At 40.4% G+C, this 23,310-nt stretch overlaps 1 protein-coding gene and 1 pseudogene across 1 annotated transcript in view; one reads left to right on the top strand and one right to left on the bottom strand.

The window, feature by feature from the left end:
• Positions 1 to 23,310, top strand: part of POLA1 (DNA polymerase alpha 1, catalytic subunit) — a 319,056-nt gene that overhangs the window by 7,501 nt on the left and 288,245 nt on the right. Inside the window, exons 3-14 of the mRNA XM_019625246.1 lie at positions 1,475 to 1,571; positions 2,669 to 2,749; positions 9,704 to 9,816; positions 10,282 to 10,344; positions 11,234 to 11,323; positions 11,757 to 11,844; positions 12,337 to 12,568; positions 12,660 to 12,838; positions 19,170 to 19,282; positions 19,970 to 20,086; positions 21,278 to 21,352; positions 22,226 to 22,364. Of these exons, the coding sequence (XP_019480791.1) occupies positions 1,475 to 1,571; positions 2,669 to 2,749; positions 9,704 to 9,816; positions 10,282 to 10,344; positions 11,234 to 11,323; positions 11,757 to 11,844; positions 12,337 to 12,568; positions 12,660 to 12,838; positions 19,170 to 19,282; positions 19,970 to 20,086; positions 21,278 to 21,352; positions 22,226 to 22,364 (1,387 nt within the window). The remainder of the gene's footprint in view (positions 1 to 1,474; positions 1,572 to 2,668; positions 2,750 to 9,703; positions 9,817 to 10,281; positions 10,345 to 11,233; positions 11,324 to 11,756; positions 11,845 to 12,336; positions 12,569 to 12,659; positions 12,839 to 19,169; positions 19,283 to 19,969; positions 20,087 to 21,277; positions 21,353 to 22,225; positions 22,365 to 23,310) is intronic.
• LOC109372243 (riboflavin kinase pseudogene) lies at positions 7,937 to 8,817 on the bottom strand (annotated as a pseudogene).

Genomic DNA, 23,310 nt, shown 5'->3' with positions numbered 1-23,310 from the left:
TGGAGGGCAGTGTCACTGGCCCTCATATGTGGGATCCGAACCGGGGCCCTCTGGCATCCCAAGCGAGTTCTTAACCATCGCGCCACTCGGCCGGCCCAGAGAAGGGGGAAATTTTTAATGAGGTATCTCAGTTCTTGCTCACCAGCCCACCAAGTTCTCATCTGGGAACTTGCACCATGGCAGCTGTAGCAGTGGTGTGTATCTGTTTCGTTTATTGCTTCCACTGTGTTGAGGTGGTCTTCTCTATTCATGCCAGTGATTCATGGTGTTCTGGCCCTCTGGCAGTTGGACAGCTTGTGTGATTGGAGGACTTGCCACTCTGGACTTGCTTTCCAAGTATCTCAGCGTTTGTGTTTTTTTTTAATTGAAGTATAATTGACATACAATATTACATTAGTTTCAGGTACAGTGTAGCGATTCAACTGTATATACGTTACAAAATGATCACCACAGTAAGTCTGTGAGTAGTTACCATTTGTCAGCATACAAAGTTGATAGCATATTATTGTTTATATTCCCCATGCTGTATACTACATTCCCATGACTTATTTATTTTATATCTGGAAGTCTGTATCTCTTGAGTCACTTCACCCCACCCCCAGCCCCCGCCACTATCAGTCTCTCCTCCATATCTATGAGTCAGTCTGGTTTTGTGTTTTCGATTCCACATCTAAGTGAAATCATGGCATTTGTCTCTCTGTCTGACTTATTTCACTTAGCATAATGCACTCAAGGTTCATCCATGTTGTTGCAGATGCAAGATTACATTCTTTTTTATTTTTGTTTTTTTTTGGGGGGGCTGAGTAGTATTCCATTGTATGTATAGATACCATCTTTATCCATTCGTCTGTTGATGGACACTGGTTGCGTCCAGTAGCTCAGCATTTGTCTCTGAAGTCTCAAGACCTGAGAATGGTGGGGGATCAGTGACAGTTCAAACAGATCACTCAAAAGCCATTTCTAGTGGACCTCCAGAATATAGAGTATGTTTTGCTAACTGATGGAGGAGGGAGGTATTTCCTTTTGATTTATGCTTGGTTGGTAACAGTTACTAAAATTATCGTCTGTTCGCAGGGCAACATCAGCTAGTGGAGAGGGAGGTGGCATACCTTCCAGATAGGAGAAACCAGTCTAGAAATTATAAGTGAATAATCCCCAAAGCAGCTAACGAAGAATTGGCTATAATTCAGTTTGTTTTTTATGAAGTAGATGAGTAATTGATGGTGTGACAAGTGTATTATGCTAATGGAATCATTTAATATCTTATGTTAACACCCACCTAAAAGGAATACTCAGCTAATTGATGTCTATTTAAGGAAAACCGTGTAGTGGTGTTGAATGTCAGAACTCATGATTTGGCTGCAGCTACTTCTTCAGGCTGCCATTCCAGTTTCAATTTTGACAATTTTTTTCATCAGAACTGTTTTAACACTTTCACTCCATTTGAAGCTTTCTCAAACTTGTATGATTGCAGGTTGAGGACTTCACAAGTGTTTATGAAGAGGTTGATGAAGAACAGTATTCGAAGCTGGTTCAGGCACGCCAGGATGATGACTGGATCGTGGATGATGGTATGTGGGAAGAAATTGCCTGCCAGCCACTGTCTTAGTTGCACTTCGTACATTCTCATGTGGCGGAGTTGCTGCTTTGCATGGGCAGATGTAAGGCTGTTAAGCTCATACCTTTGGCTTGGATTTTCCTCAAATACAGTATTTGAGGGTGTGGTAGCAACACAATAGATAGTTTATTTGGGGGCATTTTGGAGAATCCAGGCACATACCTCAGGATCTAGTATAAATCTTCCAGGAAATGGCTGTGTAGATATTGGGAGGAGCCACACAGTTGTGTGGTGTCCCCACATATGTGGGGATAAGAAAGCTACCTACCTCACAGAATGGCTGTGAGGATTCCACGAGACTATATGTGTGAGGAGTACCTTGGGCAGTGGAAAGCACCATGCAAAGGGTGGTCCTTACATTCCCCTGCCCCTTGTGGAAAGCTCGCGGTTCCTGCTGCTACCGTATGACTTCTTGGGCATGTGAATGCTGACCGCAGGGACGAGCAGTAGACTGTGCTTGTGACTATATTTATGTTTCTACGTCTATAATTGGATTCAGCCATATTGCCAGTTTTCCCTCGTAGACTGAGGTGCTTTTCTGGGCTTGTCATTTGATTCTTCTACATTTCTTATTCTGGTAGAGTAAGCCTACTGTGAAGTATCCAACTTTGGCAAACTTTGATTCTGTGGGCCAAATCATTTCCCTAGCTGACCTTGGTAGGTACAGGCGTACATATCCATCAAAGAGGTTGCAGGTTCAGTTCCAGACCACTGCAATAAAGCAAGTATCGCAATAAAGTGAGCTGCAGTCTTTGCTGGTGAAGGGTGTTGCCTTTATGTTGTAAAAAACCCAACTTCTGTGAAGCACTATAAAGGGAAAGGCAATAAGACGAGTGATGCCTATGTAACTCACCTTCGATTTTGACTCAGAAACCTGTGTGGATGTTGTGTTTTGTCTGACACTTGTTTAAACAGGGTTCTGCTGTACTTAAAAAGGGCACAGGCCAGGAAAACACCAGAGTGGGTATAAAGGTGTGTGTTTGTTAATAGCTAAAATATTATTGGCCACTTTTAGAAACTTGATCCCAGTATTAAATTTTGTTCCTGCAGATGGTATTGGCTATGTGGAGGATGGCCGAGAGATTTTTGATGATGACCTTGAAGAAAATGCCCTTGATTCCCATGAGAAAGGTACCTACATTTTGGTTTTAAGACAGTGCCATTTTGAGATTTAAAGAATTGTGTAAAATTTGAGATGACTTAGTACTTTGATACTGTTTCCTTTAAGGAAGAAGGACCTACCACAGTTGTTTTTAGGTGTAGAAAATGTTCTGTTATTGAGAGGAGCATAGTTATGTGGAAAAGTAAATGTAAAATGCAAAAACATCACCAGGAAATGAAGTTTCATGTCTCTGTTGTCCAAAGAATTTGGTATTTTACTTATTTTGGAATTTTCAGTTGTGTGGTCATTTTAGACTTGCTGATTTTGAGGGATGTGACAAGTGATGTCTTTTAATTCCTACTGAAGTGATGTACTTAGAATTTTAGCTCTTTGATAATAGTATAGTACTACAATAAGGTTTAGAACTTAGAGTAATCAACTTGCTTTGTTTAATTGAAATTTAAAATGATAACGAATGGGTGTGTCAGATTTTCTTAACTACACAGTCATTGGCACACTTTTTTTTTTCTTCAGTAAACAAGCCTGATTTACGAGCAGTTCCCGTCAAATGAGAAGGGAAAATTCTCTTCAGTATTTTTTTTTGGTTTAGTCCATTATTACCACCAAGTGTTAGATCATGGGTCAGCGAACTATGGTCCACTCACAGCCGGTTTATTTTTACACAGCTATATTGAGATATAATTCAAACGCCATACAATTCACCTATTTAAAGTGTACAAACATTTCAGTGGCATTTAGTATAGTCACAGAGTTGTGCAACCATCACCATAGTTCCCCATTTTCACTACCCCAAAGGGAAATCATGCCTGTTACTCATGCAGCCCTTGACCTAAGAATGGTTTTTACATTTTACATTTCTTTCAAAAAGAAAAGAAAGATGTAAAGAAGAAAATAGCGCAAGAGAGACACATGTAGCCACAAAGCCTGAATTCTGTGCTATCTTGCACTTTTCAGATAGTCTGGACCCTAATTTGTAGATTAACTCTTTACAACATTTGTTTACTTTCTCCCACTTCCCCATTCCCAAACACATCCAGAGACTTTAGTTTTGGTGAATTTACCAAAAGGAAGTTGTAGACACCATGACACTTCACCTCCACATGCTTCAGTAGTGACCTTCTAAGAACAAGAACACTTGTCTACTTGGCTACATGTAGCCAAGTAGATATTATCTAATGATATTATATTATATATTGTGCGTATTAAGATTTTCATGATATTATCTAATATATTGTGCGTTTTAAGATTTTCCCAGGTGGCCCAATAATGTCTTTCATAGCTTTTTTTAAAACGCAGAGTGTACTTTAGTTTTCATATCTCTTTAGTTTTATTTAGTGCACAACAGCACCATCCCTCCCCTCCTCCCTGAAGAAGAGAATGAAATTAGCCCACGTGCTTTTTCATCTCCCTGAACTTAGGAGGCCTGTGTTAGAGTTCTATGTTGTTAATTGTCTGTATCACCTTGAACGAGTCCCATCACCTCTCTGGACATCAGTTTTTTGTTTTCTTTTCTTTTTGATGCTCAGTATATTTTATTAGCTTTTATATTTTACACTGTGCAATAATGTGATCCACATAAACCAGCATGCACATTTAAAAAATAACTAATTTATAAAAATATTGGCCTCAGAAATTGTTCACTGTTACTTAATATTCAAATGATATACTTTCCCATTCTCTTCCATTTTCTTGTTTGTGCAGTTTTTACTTTGACATCCCAGTTTATTTGCACACCTCCCTCCCCTTTGGAGCATAAGCAGTACTCTCCACTGGCTCATCCTCTTATTTTCCATCTTCAGTTCTGCGCTAATACAGTAGCAGGCAGGGATGGGTGACAAAAAGATGTGCTGCTCTATAGAGTTCAAGCAGTGAAGCGATTTGATACAAACAATGAGGTGCTTTACGGAACCACTTGGAAAGGCTGGTGGAATGAAATGCAAGGGAAGATGCCACTAGCTGTTTTTTCTCCCTAAATTTCTTGGGGTCACATTGGTTGATAAAATGACATAGGTTTCACGTGTACAATTCTATAATATATCAGTGTATGTTCAGCAGATTCAGAGTCAAATCTCTTTCTGTCACCATATATTTGACCCCCTTTACCCTTTTCTACCTCAGCGCCCCCCCCTTACCCTGTGGTAATCACCATACTGTTGTCTGTGTCTATGAGTTTTTGTTTGCTTGTTTATCTTCTTTCTTGCTTTCAGATTTATGTCCTATATATGAGTGAAATCATATGGTTTTCAACTTTTTCTGTGACATATTTCACTTAGCATGGTATTCTCAGGATCCATCCATGTGGTTGCAAGTGGCAGTATTTTATCTTATGGCCGAGTAATAGTCCATTGTATCTATGGACATTAGTTTTGTCAGCTGTAAATTAGGAGGTTGAACTGGACAGGAAGGTGCTTGAGGGAAGTACCATGTCCTGGTCATCTCAATGCCAATCATAATAGCAGGTACAAAGAAAGTATGCAGTATTTGTTGAATAAATGAGCCATCCTTTTGTTTCCATAATCATCTTAAACCTCTTCCCAGTAAAACGATAGTGAAGAGAATGACTTGACATTCTGAAGGAGAGCTTAGTCTTAGAAATCTTTCTTCCATGCTTTGCCACCATTCACCCATAAGTCCTCACTGCTTCAGTGTCCGTAAGGAAGAGCCCAATAAGGCCCCAATCTCTTAGGAAGGGAAATGGAATTCTTCAATCTGCTTTAAAGACTTAGAAGAAATTGTAGAGCTTTGCCTAGAAGTTGAAGGTCAACTCTTTGTGGTGTGGATCCAATCCCTGGCTTGTAGTTTTCACATAGAGACAGAAAAATATCAACTGAGTCCCAATGAAGGAAAAACAGTGGGAAAACGAATAAAACAAAACAAAAGCACTAAAATTGTGGAAGAATTCCACCTCAAATGTTTACTGCTATTCTGTCTGTTTCTTTTTGTCCTCCTGTCTAAATTCTACTAACCTACAATGGTGAGATTGAAGCCTTCCTTGCTATTCGAACCAGTATTTACCTATTTTGATGCTTTACATTAGGACCTGTATTTTGTATACTAAACATTTTGACCATTAATTAATATTCTGTTTTCAAACCAAATGATCTTAATAAAAAATTAGTTCTCTTGTCTTAGATTTTTCACAAATGTCCTACAAACCTTTTCACAGTTTTAGGCACATGAAAATATGCCGTTTTTATTGTGGTAAAATACACACAACATAAAATGCATCATTATTGACATTTAATACATTAACAGTGTTTGCAACCATGACTATTATCTAGTTCTGTAACTTTTTTTATCACCCCAAATGGAAATGATTAAGCAGGCATTCCCCAGTCTCCCTCCACCAGCCTTTCGCAACTATGAATCTGTTTTCTATCTATAGATTTGCCTGTTTTGACTATTGCATATAAGTGAAATGATACAACATATGACCATTTATATCTGGCTTCTTTAATGTATCATAATGTTTTCAGTGTTCATTCATGTTGTGGCGTGTATTAGTACTGCATTCCTTTTTATGGCCAAATAATATTCTATTGCATGGATACACCACATTTTGTTTATCCATTTATTAGTTGATAAAATTTGGGTTGTTTCCACCTTTTGGTTATTGTGAATAATGCTGCTACAAACATTCCTGTACAAGTTTTTGTACATGTTTTGTACCTGTTTTCAATTGTTTTGGGTATTTACCCAGGAATGGAATTATGTGTCTATATATTTTATTTCCTTTTCCTTGTTATACAAAATATATTTTCTATAGATACTTTAGTACGTTGTGTTTTTTCATTTAAGATATCTTGAAAATCCCTCCATATTAGTATGTAGCAATCTACCTTATTGACTTATTTCTACATAGCTGCATAGTATTCCATTGTATGGATGTACCATGGTGTATTCAGATGGTTTCCCTTGAATAGACATTTAGATTTTCAGTAATTTGCTATGACAAGTTGAATATCTGCAAATGGTGTTTTCCTCGGAAAATGTCTTGAAATGGGATTGCTGACTCAGAACGTAAATGCACATGAAGTTTTATGAGATGTTGCCAGATTCTCCTCAATAGGAGTCATCCCGTTTTACACTCCCATGAACAATGAGTGTCTGATTAGATCCCATGGTGTCGCCAACAGTGTTGTCAGCTTTTCAATTTGTGTCACTCCAAAATGTGAGAAATAATATTTTGGTGTGGTTTTAATTTGCATTTCTTTTACACATGAAGTTGGGCATCCTTTCATAAAACTGAATAATTATTTATATATATACAGGCATACCTCAGAGGTATTGTGCGTTTTGTTTCAGACCACCAAAATAAAGTATCACAAAACGAGTCCTAATCCTTTTGCTGGTGGAGGATCTTGTCTTCAATTTGTAAAAAATGCAACATCTGTGAAGTGCAATAAAGCGAAACACAATAAAATGAAGTATACCTATATTTTTATGTGAACCATATATTTGTGTTTATTATCCACATTACTTTTGGGTTTTGGGGCTTTTTTTTTAAATATCAGCAAAATTGGTCCTTTATCTGTGAAACATTGCAAAAATGTTCTCCTGTTTTGTCTTTAAACTTGTTTCTGGAATAACTGAATTTATTATTATTTTTTCTTGCAAATGGATTTTGAATCATAATTAAAGTATCCCCCATACAGGTTACAAAGGAATTTGCCCTTTTTTTCTCAAAAAATACTCATTTTAATGTTTTAAAAGACAGATAAATGATAGGCAGAGGGAGTCTAGATCAATTAGAACTGAGGCAGTTGCAGCAAAAATGAACACAATACAATGATATGACCTCATAAAGGAAATGACTAAAATAAAATTTCACAAGTCTTCATGTTTGTAATAATATATCAATGCACAAAATATCAAAAATACAAAGTATGAATTTTCCCCCTTAGGTTTATAATAAACTTTCAACCCTCTGTTTAATGCATTTACTTTCATAAGCCTTCTGTGTTTAGGAGCACATGCTATATGGGTACATACATCTATACTGGTATTTTACCATGGGAATTATAGTTTTCATTTCATTATAGTGACTTGTCTTTTTACCCATAGCTATATACATTTCATTTCCATTATAAGACACTTAAGACCTTTCTAGTGGTAAATTTTAATCAACATGTTACATAAAAAGAATCTTGATTTTTAAAATGAATCTTTTTAGTACTGTAGCATGATGGGTTTAATTGAAAAGTTGAAGCATGATATGGTAACCATGTTGTACTGTTTAAACTAATTCACAGCTGTAGGAAAATGTTTGATTTTAGAAACATAACCAAGATGAGACCGCATAATTATGAGTAGTAAAATACTAGAAAACAGTGAATGAATAAATAAGATGATTTTTCATCAGTGGACGTTCATTAGTTTGCTCTTAGGAACCTGGAAGAAATTGTCATCTCTGAGTTTCAAATGTTCTGGTAAATCTAGCCGTTTCTTAGCTTCCTCACTATCACCTTGAATTGCTGAAATAAGTGACTCTAAAGAATCAAAGTTCTTTTCTGGTCTGGAGTAGCCAACATCGCCACACTGAGGATTTCCCCATAGGTATGCATGATATGAGCTTCCATGGACTTCTTTGAATTCTTGTAGTATGTGTTCCTTCCTATGCTCAGCACCATCTTATGAACATCTCCACTTCCAGTACTGGCCCGGCTATAATAAATGCCAGTGGATTATCTACTATTCAGAAAATTGAGCTGTGGGGATACCCAGCTGCTTGGAGCCGTGGCCAAAGCGCCACACCACTTGGCTGTGGCAGAAGTAAGACAGGTGTGCTTCATGATGCTGCCCGCTTGGGGCACGAGCTATGGCGGGGTCTGCAGGTTCAAAGGAGCTGCTGTGGAGGCGGTGCTCGGATCCCATCCCCCACCAGCCTGGGGACATGGGCAGGAGCTCAGCTGCCAGGCGGGCACCATCCGCAGTGGGCCAGGAGGCACCGGTGATGCTCTGTGGCAAGCCTCTCATGCAGCTGACCCAACAAGCTGCCAGGCAACTCCAGGAATTCATCTTTTTTTATTAAAGTACTTGTACAGTTTCATTTAAAAATTTTTGATCTGTGATCTCTTTGGTGTTTATACTGGTTACTTTCTTTACAAATGGGTAACTGGCACTACTTATTAAAAAGTCCATCTTGTTTCCAGTGATATGAGATGCCACCTTTATTGTATGCTACATTTCTATAAGTAATTGGGTCTTTTTCTGGACAGACTGTTTTCTGTTTCATCTGCTCTGTGTATTTATATGCCACTACCACACTATATTAATGGTTTTTTCTGGGTCTTTTTGAGGTAGAGATTGCTCTGGGATAAATCAGAAAGCGAGAGTAAAACTGACAGTATTAGAAGAGTTCATAGGTGATCTACATATATGCGGTCATAAGAGACAACACGGCATAAGTTGTTCTTTGTTGTGCAAATATCTCTGGTTAGCATTGCTACGACATACTCCATGTGTCTAGTTGCTGTTCTTCATAAAATGGAAATTAGGATGCTACAATATCATAACTGGTAATCTTATTTTTTTCACAGTTCACTTTTCCTGTCAGATTCAGTATAGCTCTAAAAAGTTCATATCATGAAGGCTGCTAGGCCAATCCCCTGTTTCCAGATCAACTTGATCTTTTTATTTCTATGGGGAAAACAGAACCCCCCCCTTAGAAAGCTTTTAATTCACACTAACAATAGCAATTAAACAGTCATACTTAATAACTCATCCAAGTATTTTCCTGGTAGTTCATCAGTTTTTGAAATAACATTCAGCCCAAGTTTTCCTGAATTAAGCTCATTTTAAAGATTCTTCCCTGTGTACCTTGCATAAAATGGCATATTCTTGTAGTTTGAATTTTGAATGTTTTTCTTCTCAAATTCTCATATACAGAGAGCAGGTGACTGGGCTTTTAGTTTTCCATTTTAATTTTTGCCAGTACATGTTTCTGAATTGTATTCCAACAGGAAAAGATAAAACACACAACAAAGAAAAGAGGAATGTAAAGAAGGCTGCGGTGACAAAACCAAACAATATCAAGTCCATGTTCATTGCTAGTGCAGGGAAGAAAACCACAGATGTGAGTTTTATCATTTTCGTATACTTTTGCCTTTTCCTTTGTGAAACAAATTTAATGTTTACTTATACAGCTGTTAGGTGCTCAGTATATTGAGCAATGTATTTGAGCAGTATTTTCCCAATTTCAGTCACTAAGTTGAAAGTAGATTTCTAGGTGAATTTAGGTACCCCAGTGGTTGAAAGTTGGAGGTAGAAAAGAAGATGGAATCAAAAAGCTGAACTGACTGTTTATTTTAGTGATTAACAAGGAGGATTGTGGAATGAGGGTGGAAATAGAGGACGGGAGCTCTAATTTTGAGAATTATGTGCATACAGGTGATTAAGGTCTGTGAGTGGCAGGTGAGCGCTCAGAGTAAGGACTGAAGAGGCCAGGACTGACTGGGTTAGGTTCTTTCTCAGACATGTGATCTGGGTGAAAATGGGAAGTGTGTGGCTTTCTTATTCTACCTTCCTTTATAACTTCCAGAAAAATGTAGACTTGTCCAAGGATGGTCTGCTAGGTGACATTCTACAAGATATGACCCCTGAGGTAAGTGAATCTCCGGGAGCTGTCAACTATGCAGGGGACATGGCTAAAGAAACAATTCAGTAATTATACAAAACAGACTATTGTCAGAATTAAAAAAAAATACAGTGACACCACCACCATCGCCACCACCACAAAAACACCCCAAGCCCCTAAAACAACACTTTGATTGGTTTCTTCTCAGCATTTTAGGTGAGAAGTTTCCAGCTGTTACAAGCCGTGTGATTCTGTAGATAGAGCTACGTGGGGGCATGTTGGAGGTAGTAAGAATACACACGAGTCACTTCTGGGAATGCACACGGCTTGCACTCAGTTGCTGCAGTATATTTTCCCGAAATAGATTGAAGTCTGTCAGTCTGTATAGTCAGGTATGAGATTGAAGTCTGTCAGTCTGTATAGTCAGGTATGAGATTGTTATCTTGAATTCAGAGCAGGAGCGTAGGAAGAGTCAGTGAGCTGCCCCTGATGGAGCTCAGACAGGCTCAGCTGTACCGGGAATTTGCAACTTGGCTACTTCACATAAAGACTAAAGTCTGATTTAGAGGTGTGCATCTTTCTAAGTGACCCTTGATAAAAATGACTAACACCAACACCACGGAGTTCTAGCTTGACAGTTTTTTAAGTGTAATATTCTGGAAGGGTAAGGAAAAGGTGTGTTAAGTTTTAAAAAGAAAAAATTGGTCAGGGTGGATTCAATATCTATTCTGGTTTTCTAGTGAGTCTGGTATTGTTGCTATAGTAACCACCGTGCATGAACATAGATCTGTGGGGGGAGCAGGGAAGGAAAAACATGCCTTGCTCATTGGGCTTCAAGTGGGGGAAGAAATGTACTTTTTTTGTCTTGGGGTAAACCAAGTATGGGCGTGAATGTCTGTCTTACCCCTCCTTTTAGACATCTTTTACAACTCCACCACCTGTAATACTGAAGAAAAAACGATCCATTGAAACTTCAATGAATCCTTTCTCCATGCACACCCCCAAGGTAAAGTGTGTGGAAATGCCTTCAAACATGATTTATGTTATTGCTTAAAACTTACTTGGCTGCTTTTCTATGTGAGGGAAATGCCTTTGAATTTGTTGTTGATTTTTGTTTTAAATTAGGACTCCCATTTCATTATATAGTTTTATGTATTTCAAAAATAGCATGTGCCTGCTTTTTTCATAGTAAATTTTATAGTAGTTAGTATGTGTTTATTATAGGTATTACAACTGTGGTAAATGTAATAATTTTCCTCCTGGAAACATGTATTTTTTTTGTAAACCTAGGTAACAGTAAAATAATTGAAGCTGTTATGTTAATAATACACAAAATCGTTTTATAAACGGGAACTGTCATTATCTCTGGCCAGGGTAGGACAGTTGGCATATTTTTAGTATGCAGGTCTAACCGACTAAACATTTAAAAACATTTACAGGCAATTCCTTCAGGAAAAACTGATTCCCCTGTCTCAAGGAAAGAGCCTCCATTAACTCTTGTTCCTGTTAAACGTGCTCGATTTGCTGGTAAGTCTGATCTCAGGCAGAAGTACAAGGGTGTGGAACAGTTGCAAGGTGCTGTCAAAAATTGTGGCCCCGTGAGTGACCGGTTAGCTCAGTTGGTTAGAGCGTGGTGCTGATAACACCAAGGTTGCCAGTTTGGTCCCCACATGGGCCACTGTGAGCTGCGCCCTCCTCAGAGAGTCACCTATGCCATTGTAGCATGAAAACAACGTGTAACCAATGACCACGGCTGTTCCCCAATAAAATAAAAATAAAAATGGTGGCCCCATGAAGCAGGAAGTGGAGGTTATTTTGAAGGAATTGTGATAGCAAGTTTAAGTGGGAAAGATTTGAATTCATAGCAGTAAAAGTTAAAAACAACCAGTTCGGAGATTGAAGAGAAATGCAAATACAGCGTTGGAGAAAGGTAAGCTGCTGTTGCTGTGCCACGGAAGCCTTTGTGCTCCACGGCAGCAGCAGTGCCTGATGAGAATGTGTGTGTGCTGATGCCCACAGCAGATCCAGTGCTGGTGCCATGTCCTACAGCAGAGACAGTGCCAGCCCTGTGTCCACGCAATAAGGACGAGTCAGTGGCAGTGGATTTTGAAGATGTCGACTTTGATGAGCCCATGGAAGCTGAGGAGGTAGACTTGGAGCCTGTGGCTGCGAAGACTCGGGACCAAAAGAGTGAGCCAGCAAAAGGGGTGAAAACTGAGGCAGATCCCCAGAAAGGGACCACGTCTTGCCTGTAAGCATTTTATAACTTTTTGGCAAGTAGCGCTACAGTGATTCTGTTAGATTTTGAAGAGTTTTTGAAAAGGAATTTTTTTTTTTTGCAGAGGGAGTTTTGTCCCAGATGGCTCTTGTTGGGACATTGATCGGGAGGATGACAGTGGTTTCTCAGCCCAGGACGTTCAAGTGGATTCCAATAATCTCCCGCTGGTAAAAGGGGCAGATGAGGAGCAAGTGTTTCAGTTTTTTTGGCTGGATGCCTATGAAGATCAGTACAGCCAGCCAGGTAATCATACTGGATGTCTTTACGGAACAGCGCTGTTCCCTTCAACCCTTTAGTGATTGTAATCGGCACAGACCCTGTGCTCATATACGTGCACAGTGACAGAGCAACACTCAGTCACTGTAAAGTGCATGAGCCACCCGGATGGAGAGGAGCTGTGGTGTGAATAATCCTTAAAGATGCTTTCTCTGAAAACCAGGTATATGTGATGTCGGAATGTGTGCTTGTAGTTTATCTTTGGTATATTTGAATTTATAGTTCTGCGCTTTAGATGGGATCAGTCATTAATTTGTTCCTTTATTCAGCAAACTGAACACTCTGTGTGCCAGGCACTGAAATGGGGTTAACAAGCTGGACAAATTCTCTACCCTAATGGAACATGCATTCTAGTGGGAGCGGGTGGGGTGCAATAGGCAATAAATAAGGTAAGGTGATAAATGGTGTAAAGGCAGTAAGTTGGAGGATGGCCTGGGAAGGCCCATCAGAGGAGACCACCATTGGGCTGAGATCTGAGGAACGTGCAGATCTGATGAAAGAGCATTTCAACCTGAAGAGCCAGTAAGCACAGAGGCCTGGAGACAGAAAGGAGGAAGCCTCTGTGGTTGTAGCACAGGAATCAAATGACAAGATTGGTAGAAAATGGAGTTAGAGATACAGGCCAAGGCCAGACAATGAAGGACCCTGAAAGCTATATTAAGGAGTTTCGATCTTATTTTTAAAAGAGGTGGGGAGGTAGGGGAAGATTTTAAGTATTGGCAGGGTGGGTGGGGTGGTGGGAACGTTGTTGGGTGTACATTTCAATAGGAACCCTGTAGTTTATATAGCAAAAAGCATGTGTGTGCACATGCACATACTGGGGAAGTGAGGAAGCCCTGGAGTTCAGTCAGTCCAGGGTAGACATGCTAGTTACTTGGACTAGTGATAGCTGTGGAGAGGAGAGAAGTGAATGCATTTAACATGTATTTTGACATGAACTTGTTGATGGATTGAGTGAGGTTGACAGAAAGGAGGAATCAAGGATGATTTCCCAGGTCCTCCTTGGAATGAGCCGATGCTATGAATTCTGACTCACAGAAGCCAGGAGACTTGCCACTTTCCTTTCGTGCTCCTTTGAGCCTTTCTTTGCTGTGGGACTGGGTGTAACAAGGTCTGTTGGATTAATATAAAATACAGTATACACCCTTAAACAGAATTGCCTTTATTCAAATCCATTTCTGGATCTGAGGAAGATGCCAACTGTATTTTTCAAAGTGGTTTCCTGGAGGCTGCATCTGGTGAAAATAGAGGGAGTGTCTGGATGTCAGTAAAGAAAGTGAATGAGTTTGAAGAGTAGATATTACCCATCAGACTTGGAGGCCAGATTTACCTTAAAGATACTCAGGTGCTGACTTTAACTGGAAAGATGTTAATGGTCTCTCAGAGGGGAGGCAGAGGCGTTAATATGTTCCAGCTTCTCAGCTTCAGCTTCTCAAAAATGTCCACGCCTGCAGAGCCGCTTGAGTTGCTACTGGCATGTGATAGTTTGTTAGGTAAAGATCCAAGCAATCTTAGAAATGGTATCTCACATACTTTGGGGTAAGATGGTTTGGTGAGACCCTGTCACCTCTTTGACTACCTCTTTGTTACTTGGAAGTGGCAGGAAGACTGGCCAGTGTGATTCCATGAGGCTGAGCAGGTATTTCCCACCGATCGTCGAAACCCAGGCCGCCCATTGTACAGTTGCGGGGGGCCCCATATTCACATGGGCTTCATGGGACCTCTGGAGCACAGTGCTGTGCGTTGTGCTCGCCGGGGTCGTGTGACAGGAAATGCCTGCCCTGCCCTGCCCAGTGCTGCCTCCTGTCTTTGCTGCATCTGCTTGACCGTGGATTTGATTCCCTGTCATGGCTAATGGTCTCATCAAAACCTGAAACCTGGGAGCCTGCCTTGATTCCCCCATATCCGCACTCCCCTCGCCAAGTAGGACCAGTCTTCCCCTAAGGTAGACAAGCTGTCTCCTCTTTCTCCTCACAGCTCCCACCTCTGGTTCCTTTTTGCTTACAGAAACCATTGCACCAGCCTCCTAATTGATCCCTCAGCTGTTATCCCCCACGTTTTAGCCAGAGCGATTTCTCAGAAGGGTAACTGACCATGTCGTTTCCTCATTTAAAAAAACCCTCAGTAGGGCCAGCCGAGTGGCTCAGTTGGTTAAGAGCTCGCTCAAGAGTTTGAGCTCTGAGCAACAGCGGTTCGAGTCCAGCCCGAGCTGAGCAGCCGCTGAGCTGCCAACAGGTAGCAGGATGGCTCAGCTAAAAACAAACAAACAAAAACCCTCAGTGGCTACTGCCCACAACGTAAACTCCAAGTTCCTTAGCAAGGCTTCTGATACCTGTCATGCATGACTTTTGTACCCTAGAAATGGCTCCCTGTCTGTACCTGCTGCTCTTTATACCATGTACCTGTCTTTACTCATTGTGTGACGGAATGCCCTCATCTGGCTCAGCCCAGGTGTCATCTCCTAATTCTCCAGACCAGCCTAAGAGTCCTTTCTCTGATCGCATCATACCCTTTCTTATCATAGCGTTTGTCAGATTATTTTGAAAAGATTTGATTCTGTGTTTTTCTTTCCCTCCAAGCATTTTAGCTCCTGGAGGGCTGGGACCTTTTATTTCCAGCTTTCAGCATGATTCCAGGCATATAGTGGGTGTTTAATAAATGTTCATTGAAATAAACTGCACAGTGATTGACAGTTCTGTAGATGCATGTGAGAGGTTTCAGAGAACCAGAGTTGCATTTGCTGCTGTACTGAGTATGCCTTATGAAGCCTTGTAGCAGTGTTGGGGTAAGAATGGGTAACCCAGAAGTGGTAGGTGCCTCTCCCTCCACAGATTAATCCGCATCTAAAGCATCAGATCACGTGTGAATTGCCAAGGATTACAACTAAGGAACAATAACCACCCTTTTATTCCTGTGTGAGAAAGGGGTTTATTGTTTCCATCTTTGACTTACCAGTTGATAGTCTTATTAAAAAACAGCATTGTTTTGCAGGATAAGGGTTTAGACCTGCACTGTCCACTGTGGTAGCCATTGGCTTTTAAATTTAAATTCACTAAAGTGAATTTTCTCAGCTACTAGCCACATTTCAAGTGCTTGGTAGCCACATGTGGCTAGTAGCTACCATATCCATGGATGGCACAGATACAGACAGAATTCCTTCATCACAGAAATTTGTATCGGCTAGTGCTGGTCTGTATAGTAATAGGCGTTGGAGGTTAAAATTGAGGCATTGAAGCACAACTGTATTCGCAAAGCAACCAATTTATATGTATTGTTGAATTCCTGATAACTGACCATACCCATGGATAGGCCTTTTCAACCACTATTGGGAAATATCGTGCAATTGAAAGAGGAACATGCCTATTATTGTTCTGACTTCCAAATGCTCAGGTAAAAGGAAATTTCTTTTTTTGGGGGGGAGGGGGTCCGAGGAGGGAAGAGGTGTCTGATGGGAATGCTGCCCTTGGCAGGGGGCTGGGGTGGGAGGCTCCAACTAAGCCCCCTGGGCCTCTTGAGGGAGAAACCAGGTTCTGCGTGGTGGAAGTAGGCCGGGACTGGGATGGGGGTGCCACTCAGGGGTGTTGGGGTGCCCTCTGTGGGCACAGGCATGAGCAGCACAGGAAGTCCTGAGAAGTATAACACAGAACAGTGTGTCCACTCAAATAGCGCCTTGTCCTGTGGCCCCAGAAAGGCTGTGGAAGAAAGCCGCGTCTATTCCACACACATGTTCTGCTTTAAACATGGAGGCCGTGGGGGACACGAGCACCTGCCGGGAAAAGGCAGAGGACAAATATATACACGCCTGCACACAGTCATCTGTACCTGGAGGTCAGAGAAACATAAACTGAAAAGCACGAGGCCGTATCCTGGAGGCTCCCACAGTCCAGCAGATGTTACACCAAGGCAGGTTCTGGAGCCAGACCACCCACGCATACATCTCTGTCTTGTCACAACCTCTATTTGACCTTAAGATATGCAACCTCTTCCAAGACTGTAAGGCGGATATATTCACACAGGCCCACACTTCCTTATCTTCAGTTCCAAAGTAAAAAAGAAGGTCTGATTCCAGAATTTTCTTTCTTGCTTTCTTTGTCATAGTTGTTATGTTAAAACTCATGGAATGGGGGCCAGCCGAGTGGCTCAGTTGGTTGAGAGTTAGCTTAAGAGTGTGAGCTCTGAGCAACAGGGCTGTCGTTCGATTCCCACGTGGCCAGTGATTCTGCACCTGAGCTGAGCTGCCACTGAGCTCTAAAAGGAAATTTCTAATGCTGGACAAGGCCTCAGAGATCACCTAGTCTAGTTAATTTCCTTATAGAAGAACAAGCTGAGGCTCTAAAAATAAAGTGGTCAGCTCCTCAGTGGCACAGTTCTGGGCTTCTCACCCTCAGGCTACTCTGCTGTTCCGTGGTTCTTCTCAGGTTTTGTCCTCTGTGATTGATGCCAGCGGGTTAAATAAGATGGCTTAAAAAAAAACCCTTTAATCTTTGAGAGTTGAACAGTTCTATCATGACAGCAGGTAATGATCACCGAGCTTAGGTGAAATCAATGCTAATAAAAACGAAGTACTCCCAAAGACCCCGTTATTGTCCCTCACTTTCTTCCAGATTCTAAGTAAGTCAGTTGTTGCTGAATGCTCCATAATTATGAAAAGAATCTTACCCTTTGCACATGGGAAGATATCCTGTCTTCATTATGACTTTTTCAAGGTTGAATAATCCTGACTGCACCTGGTTTCAGCTAGTAACTTTGGGGGGAATGTAATCTTTGTTTACCATGATCTTTTTGTGGCAAATGAGGCATAAACAGTGTCAAATGTGTTGCATGAAGTGTGATATTAGTTTGACTGTAAAATGAGCTATTTGAATCTTTGAATCCAATATTAGGGTCTTTATTTTTCTTTGCATGGAATTTTGTTTTTTCATCTCTAACTGTTGTGAGGATGACTTTTAATTTTCTGTGCTACTGTGAGTTTTTTCTTTTTTAATCATCCCCACACTCCCTTCCCCCTCCCCTATCTCCCCCCCACCTGCCTCCTTCCCCCCCAGCTGAAAATCACACAAGAATGTAATAATTTTAATCATCTGCAGAAATGAAAATTCTTAGATGGTCTTATTTCTACTAGAACGCATTACAAAAGGAAGCACTGATGAGCTATCTTGTGAAGAAACTGGAGTAATTGGCCTTGGGAACAGTAGCCTTTGCACGTGCCAGTATTTTCTTAGTGTCTCAGACAAGTGGCTGTGTTGAGTGCCTGTGTTGATTACTGCTGTCTATTCATGGAGCCCAGGATTTTGCACAGTGACCATCTCTTCGGTGGACTAACAAATCTTGGGAGCCCTATCTTGATGGCCAGTGTTCATCAACAATGACTGGATGTCTGGAAAGGCTTGTTTTTACTTTGTGGTCTACGTTACCCAGGGATCTCAAAAGCAGTATGTCTGCTAATTTGGTTATTAGACCATTTGTTGAACCAAAATGGAAGAGAAAGGAACACTACCTAGCCAGGTGTCTTAAGTAACCTGTGAGGTAGAAAGGGTGAAATAGGACATGACAGTTGAACCCTGTTATGAGATACGTATTATATGAAATAAGATATATAAGATGAATTATGTTTTTCCCAAACACAGTTTTACGTATAGAAAAATACTGATGTATCATACATAGTTAACATTATACATGAATGTTAATTTTTATTGGTAAGTACAAGTGCTAAAAAGGAATTCATTAATTCTCAGAATTCTCACAAGAGGTTTAAATATGAGATTTGTTGGAGAGTAGTTTGCTCTTTGTTTTTGTTTCTCAATGTAGGTAATTCTGGTTTGAGGGAAAAGGTGTTTGTTATTTTTTGTTGTTTCCCTACACTGACCTCGGATGTCGCCCTCATTTTTGAGGTATATCTATTGATGTCATGACTTTCCCGACTACCCAGTACATTGACCTGGGATGTCTCCGCAGTTCCCCAGGGGTTTCCACACTGACCTGGGGTGTCTCAGTAGTTCCTCAGGTGTGTCTGCTGAGGCTTGGGATGTCTCCCTAATTCTTGGGGAAATGTTTACACCAAAAATTGTTCTGTCCCCTGTCGTGGTCACAGGTTTTACCAGTGTGGTATTGTTGTATGGCATAAGAACTGAGTAAAGGAACTGGTCTTTGGGAGTGGACAGCAGATATAAATTTGCTGTAAAAAATGATGGCATGAAGGCATAAATGTGTGGACACATTCATTGAGCCTTTATAGTGCCTCCTTAATGTGATCTAATTGAAATGTTTCTTTTCTCATGGTTTTCTCTTATTCTTTTAGGTGTGGTATTTCTGTTTGGTAAAGTTTGGATCGAATCTGCTGAGACCCATGTGAGCTGTTGTGTTATGGTGAAAAACATTGAGCGAACGCTTTACTTCCTTCCCCGTGAAACGGTAAATGTTAGTGATTAGCTTCCAATTCCAGGTGCATTCTATGTTCTGCCACCAGCCCTTTTCTTCAACAGGGCTGTGAATTATCCACACCCTTGATGCTTTTTTCTTGCTGCCTGTCTACTGACCACTGATTGTCAGCAGCTCCATTAGAGGTTGAGAAAAGTAGAGAAATGGAGTAAAACTTGTTAGAGTGTAAAAGGGTCTGAGTTTTAGTATATGATGCGATCTTTCCCCCTACCCTGCATTTCTGTAGTAATTGGGGTTGGGAGTATATGGCCCAGTTTTCATGTTTTTGCTGTATAGCAGCAGTACTGTTTCCCCCACAGCCATTTAACAAGGTCAGTTGCGTTTGCTTCTCCTTTTTTGTTGGGACTTAACACCCATAGTCCCCTCCCAAACCCAGCCCCTCCCCATCTGAACTGAACTGTGAAGATTCGTTGTCAGGATTTACAACACTCTTCTCCCATTTTGTAGGATCAATCTGGTTTGCTTCTCTGTTGCCATTGGGAAGAATTGGGCATTTGGTTTAGTACAGTTTTTGGACTGTTTGTATCTTTGAACTCACCTGTAAGGCTGTTCTATTAAATGTTTAAATGGGTGAAGATGAAAATTGATTTAGACCTGGGTTTCTGGTAGTTGAAAAGATACTTTTTTTCCCCTTCCCCTCCCTTCTCCATGGGAGAGCAGAAAATTGACCTACACACAAGGAAAGAAACAGGAACTCCAGTTACAATGAAGGATGTTTATGATGAATTTGATGAGAAAATAGCAGCAAAATATAAAATTATGAAGTTCAAGTCCAAGGTTTGTATTTGCTAATAATTTTCTCCAGCTCTAATTATTAGTTGTTCGTTTTCTCATTTAGCAAATAGTTATTGCATATCTTCTTTGTGCAAAATGCCCTTGTGTGGCTATAATTCATCGAATGGAAATTTCATAGATATCAAATCAATGTTACATTTGTAAAAATATTTTTCTTTCTCTTTGAACTGCTGTAAAATAATGTTCATTAATTTGAATAGAAAGATAATTTATAGCAAAGTAATTGCTTCCAGTACTTGCAGCATATCTTGTGCTCTTATTCCCAAATGGAGAAGAAACTGTTCTGATCTTGTTTATATTAGTTATTGCCAAGTAGTCTTAGTCAGAAGGTTAAGTAAGGTTTTTATCTCTAAAAATCAGGGACTGTGATGCTATTCTGATAGAATAAAAATCTTCTGTTCACGTAATAGAGGTTGATCAGTGTGACATACTGATTTGTGAGATATTGATGCCTTCGGACATCACTGTAACTCAGCATACTGGCTGCTTACAGCGCTTGCGATGTAGGCGGGTTGAGTTGCTGAAGATGAGGCTAATCATCTTAACTGTTTGAGCTTTGAATGATGGCTGATGGATCAAGTCTCTAAAATTCTCAAAGCGATGTGGTGTAATGGTGAAGAGCATAGGTGCTATGGCCCGACAACTTGTGCATTAAATCCTAGCCCTCCTGCTCCTAAGTGTGTGACCTTGGACAAGTGCCAAGTGACTTCTCTGCGCCTGTGTCTTCACCTGAGAAGTGGGGCCTTATTTTAAGAGTTGCTGGAAGGGTTAAGTCAATTCGTATTAGGTTATTAGCAAACACTCAGTAAATATGAGCTACAATTATGCTCATTATGAATTTTTCTAGCAAGATGGAGTTGGGTAATATCAGAGTAGGAAATGATTTAGTGCATCACCATTATAAAAAATTGTAATCTTTTATTGCCCCTCTTGAATGTAAATATTTCTAAGTTCTTTAGTGTCTATGAGAAGTCTTTTTAGCATTTTGTCACGGGGTGTTTTAGTCCCAGTTGAAAGGGCAAACGGGTGTCTTTTTGGCTTTGTTTACCCTTGTGTTCCATAAGGATGCTAGATTCCTAATGATTAAATACAGGGACATGTATTGTGTATATAACGCTTATTTATTTTGTGAAAAGTTTTGTCTTAATGATTTCAAAATATCTTTTTACCCAGATAGTGGAAAAGAACTATGCTTTTGAGATACCTGATGTTCCAGAAAAATCTGAGTACTTGGAAGTTAGATACTCGGTAAGTCCAACAAAGAAAAGGACTGGGTTTTGGTTGAGAATGACATTTTTCTGTTTTTGAAATTTCAGTTGGCTTTCACGTAGTGTTGGCAGAGCTCCTTGAGCCCCCAGTTCATTGAAGTGGGCTTACAGTAATGAATAATTTAACTGGATAAAAATGGAAATCTGTCGACCACAGGTTATACTGCCTTTCTCTGCTTTCAAGTATGCATCTTTAAATAAATAAGTTGTAACTGCACAACTGTTTGTCAAGTGGGATGAGTGCCACATGATGGAGTTGGCCATCATTAGTCTGTTGAATTGTCTCTTCTGAGCAGTGGAAAGGTGAGAGAGGAGAGCATCAGTAGTGTCACTATAGTGCTGCTCTTGCTCCCGTGACAGGCAAGGTCATTGCTGTGGGATGTTAATTAACTGGACCTTAACCTCTTTTTACCTCTGTTCTAGTGTTCTGATCCCACAATGTTGGTAAAAGGAAACTTTTAAGAAATGTTTCTGACAGTGGTGATGAAATGTACCATGGAAGCATTTTGAATGAGACTCACTCTCTTGCTTTCATTCCTCTAATGCAGTGGTACTTATTTGGCTATTCTTTATCAGTAAGGCATGTGCAGCTCTGGACAGAAATCCTCTTTGGCCTATTTTTCTTCTAATGGGTGTCATCAAGATGCATTATTTTGTCATTGTGAATTGTTTTTTGTTTCCCACTGTGAATTGTTTTGGATTTCATTTGTGGCAAATGACATTTCATATATATAAAAGGAGTTTCTGCTGGTGCTTCATAGAGAGGCTTTTGTTTATTTCAAATATAGACTTGGGAAAATGTGAAGTAATAGTTTTAAACCAAAAAGATTTTTCTCTTCTTTGCTGTTTTCAGGCTGAAATGCAACAGCTTCCTCAGAATTTGGAAGGAGAAACTTTTTCTCATGTGTTTGGGACTAACACATCCAGCTTGGAACTGTTCTTGATGAACAGAAAGATCAAAGGACCTTGTTGGCTCGAAGTAAAAAATCCACGTAAGGAAAAATTTACTTTCAGAACACTAAGTAAATTGCTGATAGATGTGGTTTTTAAGAGGGAAGGTAGGGAATTGGCCTACTTATTTCAGTGTGCCCACTTCCTTTTTTAATGTTTTTTTCCTCAAGGTTTTCCTTAAGTGAACACAAGGAAAATGTTTGGAATCACTTGCTCGCTGAAATGCTTGGCAGTATAGTTGGAGGGAGGCTGTAGTTAGCCCAGGTGGCTTTTGGTCACATCCCTCATTGTGCTGCTGTCCCTACGGACTTCTGACCTGGCTGATATGGCCCAGCTGTTGTATGTAGTTAACTGCTGACCTCCAAAGGAGGGGGGACATCACTGCCCCATGTGGATAATTCTTGTTTGGTCTCTTGCCTGATGTTTTTCGGTATTTGCATCTGTGATACTTGTTTTGTCTTCATGATTCTCTTAAAAATGTTTTCTAAGCCAGCCGAGTGGCTCAGTTGATTAAGAGCTCACTCAAGAGTGCAAGCTCTGAGCAACAGGGCCGCCAGTTCAATTCCCGGCCTGAGCTGAGCTGCCACTGAGCTGCCAACAGGTGGCAGGATGGCTCAGCTAAAAAAAAAATGTTTTCTAATTCCTCCAAGGCAATGTTTTGTTTTGTTTTTTTAAAAAACCTATTTTGGGTTCTGCATTCTTTGGAAAGTCAGATGAAAACTGTGGACCTTTTTCCCAGGAAAGTGAACATACAGGTATATGTGTATACACATAAGGATTTGCATGCAATCCAATAGTGTGGCTTATTATCAGATGTTATAAGACATTCTTTTTTATTTAAAGATTTTTATTGGAGTATTGGGGGGAAGGGAACAGTGCTGGGGAATTGGGGTAAGGGGAACAGACAAGTTGCTGTCATTTTGTTCTTCAGTCTAGTTGTGGAGGACGTTGCTTCACTGGCCCAAGTTGGCACCATCATTGCGCTCT

This window comes from Hipposideros armiger, unplaced genomic scaffold (assembly GCF_001890085.2).
Source record: "Hipposideros armiger isolate ML-2016 unplaced genomic scaffold, ASM189008v1 scaffold_620, whole genome shotgun sequence".
Lineage (NCBI taxonomy): Eukaryota > Metazoa > Chordata > Mammalia > Chiroptera > Hipposideridae > Hipposideros > Hipposideros armiger.
Note: the sequence above shows the minus strand (reverse complement) of the source record. Positions and strands in the feature narration are given on the sequence as shown.